The sequence below is a fragment of the Channa argus genome, chromosome 14 (assembly GCF_033026475.1).
Source record: "Channa argus isolate prfri chromosome 14, Channa argus male v1.0, whole genome shotgun sequence".
In the NCBI taxonomy this organism is placed as follows: domain Eukaryota; kingdom Metazoa; phylum Chordata; class Actinopteri; order Anabantiformes; family Channidae; genus Channa; species Channa argus.
Genome location: NC_090210.1, coordinates 17,192,589 through 17,200,055, shown reverse-complemented (window position 1 = coordinate 17,200,055; position 7,467 = coordinate 17,192,589). Strand labels below are relative to the sequence as shown.

Genomic DNA, 7,467 nt, shown 5'->3' with positions numbered 1-7,467 from the left:
AAAACCAAATCTTCTCTCCTTGTCGCTGTTAGCTAACGTTAGCCAAAAACTCGTAAAGGTCAGCGGCATTGGAAAACAAGCTCGCTGCCTAAGTATTAACTCTACTCTCTACTCTTATTAGCTACGTAACTTCCTGACCTTCTAATGTTTATTTATGCCAGTGACTGGTTTCACAATTCAATTCAGTTCATCTTTTACGGGAACTTTTACGATCAGATTTTGGCCTTGGTATTGACGGCGTTTCCGTCGACCAGTAGACCAAGGTAAAGGTGCATTACCAGTTTTGTCCACACAGACTCAACACACTAATAACAGCTCGTCTCCGGGGGCGCTGTTTCACACATTGATAGAAAGCCCAAGAAAATGCCTAAGGCAATGCCAGAACCGTCTGTTGTGACACGGAAATTATTTATAATTAACAATTTTTTTGTAGAAAAAAATAATGAATTTCTGGGCCTGGGGTAGTTTCTTTAGTTTATAAGACATTACTCATTCTTTCCCTTTTACTTTTTCTGACATCCCCAGGAAATATGCACAATTGCTGTATTATGCATTTTAAAATCAATATTACTTATTTGTTGGAAAAAATTAATTTGGAACAAATTGATTGATGGGGTGTGGACAGAAGGGAGGTAGGTTCTGGCATCTTCAAATAAAATGTCACTTAATACAGTCTTTGTTTTTCAGTTTAATGATTTTCAACAATAAAATGCATATTTGTCAAAATGAAATTATGAATGCTGTACAAAACAAAATTACGAAAACAAATAATTTTAAGAGAAACAGTTCAGTTTCACCCGTCCAAAGCATTCATAGACATTAGGTGAGATGCTACAAACTCAGACTCTCTAGTTTTCATTTCATTTACCCAACAAGGCAGTTATGAAGTATGTACAGTACAACTGCATAGAGATTGTATTCGAGCAACATATTTTATCACAAGATGCATAGAGTATCCAGCATATAGCACATTATTCACACTTCTAGACATTCAACAAATGCAAGTCAACAAGTATGCTTGAATGCCACTTATAAAAATAGGAAACAGAGTACGACTTCCATTTATAATCATGTAGAAAAATAGCTAAATTTTCCGAAGCAATGTTCAAAATAAACTGTTGGCTTCATAAGATACACAACTGATTTTCAATACACGGCGTAGAGTAAAGTATGAAACCCCCAATCACTTGTTCCTCAAAGTTATTTGCCCATTTAATTGGATACAACATTCTGTTGTGTAACTTTGTAAAAATAGAATCATAAAATGCAGCTGATGTACAGAAACCAAAGACATTGTCTTAATAATTTTATTTTCACCTGTTATCTTGGGATCAAGTTAAGTATTTTTGTTGAAATAAAAAAGATGTTTCTAATGCATTTAGGTAGCATTATTACTTTTACTATTGATTAATCTGCCCATTATTGGTTTACACATCCATCTTTTGGCAAATAAAATGTTAACAATAGGGGGAGAGGTCAGGTAATGTCTTGTAACTGCTTGTTTTGAGTGACCAGTGGTTCATGACACAATCAGTTATTACATTAGTAGTCAGTTTCTTACAGGAAAATACCTTTTAACTTGTGAAAACTAGACACTATCTTAAACTACATTTATTATATCAACAAAAATAACCTGTGACTTTAGATAGTTAATAAAGTAATTGATATAAACATGTCTGCTTCTGGCTTCTGTACTGTTACATGACCAATGCAAAATTATAACAAAGGTGTAACAATTAAATTGAACAAAAAATTAATCTGGAACTATTTCAAAAACCAAACTATCATTCTAGTTGTTTTTCTATCTGGATATTTCTAAGCAAAAAAACAAGCATTTGCTGCTTCTTGCATTAACTTTGTTATTTTTGATAGACTAAATATCTTTGGATTTTAGGTTATTGCTCAGGAAAAAAAAATACATTTGAGTATGTTTCAGGAGTGGGGAATTGAAATCTTTAATCTTAAACAATATTATTATATTTATACAGAACTGTGTCCTAAAGTGCTAAAATTACTTTTGTTAAAAAAAAATAAGGAAAAAAGTGTGCATGGGAAAGAGGGTAAACTTAAAAAATGGCAAACAAGACGAGTAAAAATATTTTCTACAAAGATGACACATTGTCTTGTCCATTAGTGCATTATAACTTGAGCAGCATATAACGGTGCCCCAACCCACAGTAGAAAGAACAGTCAGTGATGAATATAAGAATCTCTGTGCCATTGTCTTGTATCTCTGTCTCTACCACGACCCCTATCTCTGTCTCTATCCCTGTCCTTGTGCCTTTCTCTATCTCTGTCTCCATCCCTGTCTCGATCTCTGTCTCTGTTTCGATCTCTGTCTCGGCCATGGTAGTGGTGGTAGTTGTGATGATTGTGTACAGGATTGTGATTCGTGTGCTGTGTCCGTTGTGGAATATGCTGGTTTTGCCTGTGCTGCCGATTGCGTTCACTGTGCTCCTGCTTATACTCTTCCTTGTAATATGGCTGGCTGTTCTCACGGTGATGCTGATGTTGATGGTGGTGGTGATGATGATGGTGGGTGCTGTTATGATGGTGGTGGTTATGGCCTCGGTAGCGGACCCCCTCTTTGTCTTCCTCCACCACATCTTCCACCTCCTCCTCTCTGTCTTCAGATGGGGTTCTGTGGGGCAGCCTTTGGCTACAATCCATGCCTCCGGATGTTTGGATGTGGCTATGGTGCTCCATTCGGCGGTGGTGGTGGTGATGGTGGATGTGCTGGGGTCTTTTCGGTTCACTCCTCAGGTGCCGTTCTTCTTCCTCTCTATGTCCCTCATCAGTATTCTGCTCCTGCACCTGGGCTGAAGTCGGCTCTTGGTTTAGATGGTTCTCACAGGAACCCTTCCGCTTAGGTGCTGCTGAAGTCTTGCTTTTCTGCTCATCCTGAGACCAAAATAAGCAATATCATGTATGAATAGTCATACAAGGCATCATAGAAATGTCCTAATCATTGGTCTTTAAGTGTAGGCCTTCACACAAAGGTAAACATGTATAGAGACAGCTGGAGTTGTGGAGGCAGCTGGTGCTCAAAAGCATAAACTGGCAATCAGACCATAGGGAATCTGAATATTTTCAGTTTTTGTTCATCGACCTTTTGGCCCTTAAGTGCAACCTTGTCCATCTGCTTTCACAAAGGCAGACACACTAGCTGCTTCAGTCACCTTCCATCTTTTCTACAGATGCTGACACTACTGAGTAAATTCACCACAGAACATTCAATTTGGTTGTAACTGTTATTTCCTCATTTTAAAACATCAAGAGGTTATCATAAAATGCATAAAGCATTGTTCCATAAGTCAACACCGAATTACATAAAAATTAAGAGAGGCAGAATTAAAAGACATACAATTACTTTCTTGAGGGAGTCCAGGGAGTCTTTTAACTACCAGTTGATGGTCTGTTGTATAGGGGTCACTGTCCACAATCTAACTTAATAATATTTAGGTGGCTATAACTGCCAATTGCTCCCACATTTACCCATGCTTCATTTCTAGATAATTTCTAAAGAAGTTGCTACTCTACACCATCTATATTACTGCAGTACAATCTGAAGGTGTCTCACTCACCAGAGGCAGTCCTAACTCATTTATGGAACTTTCCATTGGAGAAGAGTGAGGAGAAATCAAATGAAAATGTTAGATGGAATAATGAAAACAAATAAAGAGTCAGCACATTGTCATTCCTGCTGAGTGGATAATTTACAATCCAGTTTTACCACATTCAGACTTTCAGCACCTATGATGAGATGAGATGAGATGAAGGCATAAAAAAACATTTTAGGTGGTTGATTTTTCCTATATGCAATTGTTTTTCATGTACCGCTATTGCTGAGGGACTGGAGGGCAGTGTATTCTCGGCAAGCTGGGCCACCAGTGCGTTGGCAGGCTCCATCTCTGGAGGATGAGTCGCTCTCCAGTAAGACTCTAGATAATCAGCGATGTGCTCACAGGCATCAGTGAGCTGGTTCTCATCTAAGATAACGTCAAACATTTCCTACAGGAAACATAAAATATGGACAATATAGGGACACAAACAAAAAAGATTAGCCTGTAAGTGAGACACTAGATTGAACTGTGACACTGATAGTGTGGCAGATGAATGGGTGGGTTTGAAAAATAATACTCTCATGTTGATCAATGGTCTTTGAGTCAATGGTCAATGAGGTTCAAATAATGAGTTATAAGGGGGGCCAGCAGACACTATAATGAAACTTGCTAACATGAAGGTCTAAAAGCAGTGCAATTCAAATACACAATCTAAAATCCTGTATCAAATTCCCATGCTGACCTTTATAAGGGTCATCCACATTGCTTTAGTTTAACTGTAACTCAGGTTTCTTCACTTTGCAATCCAACATCTATTCAAAATGAAATGTAGTAATATTGAATCAAATGCCCTGCTGCACCACATAATGGCCACTAGATGGTGCTTACTGGTGGACACTGGGCAAGCTTGTCTGCCGCCACCAGCTGAACATTGAGATGCTTTGTTTGAGACTTCCCTCTGGTCTTAATCAGTCTGGTCAACACCTGCACAACAAGTGTGAAAAGAGAGGAAAAACAACTGTTAGATTTCACAAGATCATGTGTTTTTCATAGACTCTTAAAGTACAAGATACTGAGAAAAGAGTGGAGCAGTCAGTCAAAAGGAAGCATACCTTTGGGGAGGAGATCTTGACGTAGACCAGGATCGGAGCCAGGGAGGTCTTGGTCATCTGGAGTGGGTGGTTGACTGTGTCTGCATCTAGAACCACAAGCTGTAGGCTGCGGGCGAGCTCAAAGATACGCTCCACCTCCCCCTGGATTTGGGCTGCAAGAGCAGAATGTACTGTATAATGCTGATAACTAAGGTCAAGGAAATTAGTTGCACATATTTAATTTCTACCATATGTTCTACCATAGGTTGAAAATTATTAAATCAAGCAATGTGTTAAGAAAGCTTGTTCTAGCTTTGGAAGTAGTTTTAATTCTTGATGTACTTCTGAAATAAGCAAAACAAAAAGGAAAAAAAATATACATTTTTGAGCTGAACCCTAACCTGAAGCATACTTAAGCACTCATGACATGGAAAGGGACTCAAAAATCATCTCAAATGACACAACAAACACTGTCAATAAAAATACACTGCCCACTTTTAAAAAGACATCCTAAAATGTGCATTTTTGTCCTTGGCTTTTTTTTTCTTCCATTCATGGAAGGATCGGTTCAAATATTGGCCACAAGAGGGAGAGCAGGGCATGATTTCTTTTGTCAGTCCTTTAAAAAGCTGCAGTACTCACAAATTACATGTGACATCAGTATCAACCCACCAAAAGTAATCTGAAAGTTTAATTTATTTTCAAGCCATAGTTTTACACATAAAACTGCAACAGAAGAGCGGCTGATAGCGCAAATAGTTGGTGATAGAGGAAGAAAGGACAAGAGGTGAAGCATTTAAAACACAAAGAAACAACCAATGCTCTTAGTCATACATACCAGCGGCATCTGGGATGAGAAAGCAATAAAGATAAGAGTAGAATATATAAAATATATTATATAAAATAGAATAATATAAAATATTATCCCCCCTTCTGTTTGGTAGGCTACCCATTCATTTCTCATAACCAAAAAAGGGTGTAACATACAGTAAACTCATGTTCTCTCTCACACACACACACACACCATATCAACCTATTGTTTGCCTTTTGACAAAATTTTCCTCAGTTTTCAGACTTAATGATTTTAGCTAAATGGCTGCTTGTTCATTTTGTGCATACAAAAAGGAGAGTGGTAACAAATTTATCATCGAATTATTCGGCAAGAAAGCAAATTAACATGTCCCAAAAAATGTCTAACTATCAATTATGTCAGTATTTGTCTTCACTGCAAGGATTCATATCTTTAAATCCTTTCATCTTTGCAGTACATATAAAATGAGATGAAAGTACAAACATATCTTGTGAACATAATTTACAAAGTGTGTAAATGAGATACAGTCATGTCTGATATACTCATCGCATTCATCACAATTGATCTTATATGAGTTAAGTGTTTTTGAATAATTAGGCTTCCAAGGGTGACGGGACAAAATTAGTGACAGAAAGCTCCGATAATTACAAGTTATTTTAGTAACTTCAATATGGTGTATAGTGTCTGCAGTGGTTGATTTTCCTGACATAGAGAAACCCGACAATCTTGCTCTCCAATGAAAAACAAGAGGTGCCACAACTACTGGCTGCAGGTTAGGATCATAAAGCAATATACCTAAATTGGAGCGGGTGTTGGACCGGTCTATTAAGGCCTTTTTGCCAGGATTGTTGAGTATAGACCGTTTAGCCAGGGAGATATCTGCGGTGACCCGTGTAATAGTTATTCTGGAGATGAGAAAAAGGAACAAGCATTATTACACAGTCAAAATCCTCATTAGGCTATATTTTATTTGATGATAGTGAAGAATATGGTCAGAACTTACCTGCCTTCAAATCGATGTTTTAAAAAGTCAAACAGTGCTTTTTGCATCATATCTGTAACCTGGAATTATACAAAAAAAAAAAGATTTTAAGAACTATTCCCCTCAATTTAGGTTTGACACAATATTTATCAAAAATACTAGATTGATTTTCTCAGCTTCACAACATCTTATGCTCTCAATGGAAAGATAAAGAGTGTGTGAAGATTGGAAGACTCACTTCTAAGCCCTTCAGCGATGGTCCCATTAAAACCACAGGACGCATTGTAGGCACTACATCATACATAGCCACCTGCTCCCCCTGTGGAGAAAAAAGAGAAAAAGGTATATTAGACGTAGTACAGTATATCTCCAGATGTTTGCATTGCAAGCACTAGAGGTACATTAGGTCAGCACTGTCAGTAGACACTTCTAACAATTTTAAAATGACAGACATTGAATAAAGGCACTGCAAGGTTTCAACTTAAACATATGTGATGTCTAAAACACAAAGCATAAAAATCTGATGTAATCATCACTGTGTTAATAGAGCTTATATTCCATAAACAGTATGATATGGAATAATTTATACAAGTGTTTCCATACTGGATACTTGATACACAATAAATAAATGCCACAGAAACACAAACTATCCATGAATGACATACAAATTATTTATTTATTTGATGCACAACTGTAGTCAATTGTCAGTAGTGCAGATACATAGGACATGTCCCAAATCACTGTCTTTTTGCTCTTCTTTACTACTCCACATATAATGTACATAAAGCAGTAAAGTCAGTGGTGAGCAGTACACAGTCACTCTGCTTCATCTTTGCATTGTTGGACTTTTTTTGCAAAAATTGGATAAAAAAAAAAAAAATGAATTTAATGACATGTTCAGCCACTTACCGGTTTCTTTTTCACTTGTTGATTAGCTAGTAATAAAAGATAATGTAAGAGAGAAACCCAACATTTACTCAACAATTATTAAAATAAACACAAAATGTCTGTTTACACAAT

At 37.1% G+C, this 7,467-nt stretch overlaps 1 protein-coding gene across 3 annotated transcripts in view; it reads right to left on the bottom strand.

Annotated features, from left to right (window-relative positions):
- Positions 1 to 673: 673 nt before the first annotated feature.
- The window catches only part of cacnb2b (calcium channel, voltage-dependent, beta 2b), a 29,521-nt gene continuing 22,727 nt past the window's right edge, over positions 674 to 7,467 (bottom strand). For all 3 annotated transcript variants that reach the window (XM_067529014.1, XM_067529015.1, XM_067529017.1), the window contains exons 6-13: positions 7,357 to 7,382; positions 6,686 to 6,766; positions 6,469 to 6,527; positions 6,261 to 6,370; positions 4,676 to 4,827; positions 4,452 to 4,547; positions 3,838 to 4,011; positions 674 to 2,901 (exon numbers count right to left, since the gene is read on the bottom strand). In XM_067529014.1, coding sequence (XP_067385115.1) covers positions 2,191 to 2,901; positions 3,838 to 4,011; positions 4,452 to 4,547; positions 4,676 to 4,827; positions 6,261 to 6,370; positions 6,469 to 6,527; positions 6,686 to 6,766; positions 7,357 to 7,382 — 1,409 coding nt within the window. In that variant the 3' untranslated portion in view covers positions 674 to 2,190. The remainder of the gene's footprint in view (positions 2,902 to 3,837; positions 4,012 to 4,451; positions 4,548 to 4,675; positions 4,828 to 6,260; positions 6,371 to 6,468; positions 6,528 to 6,685; positions 6,767 to 7,356; positions 7,383 to 7,467) is intronic.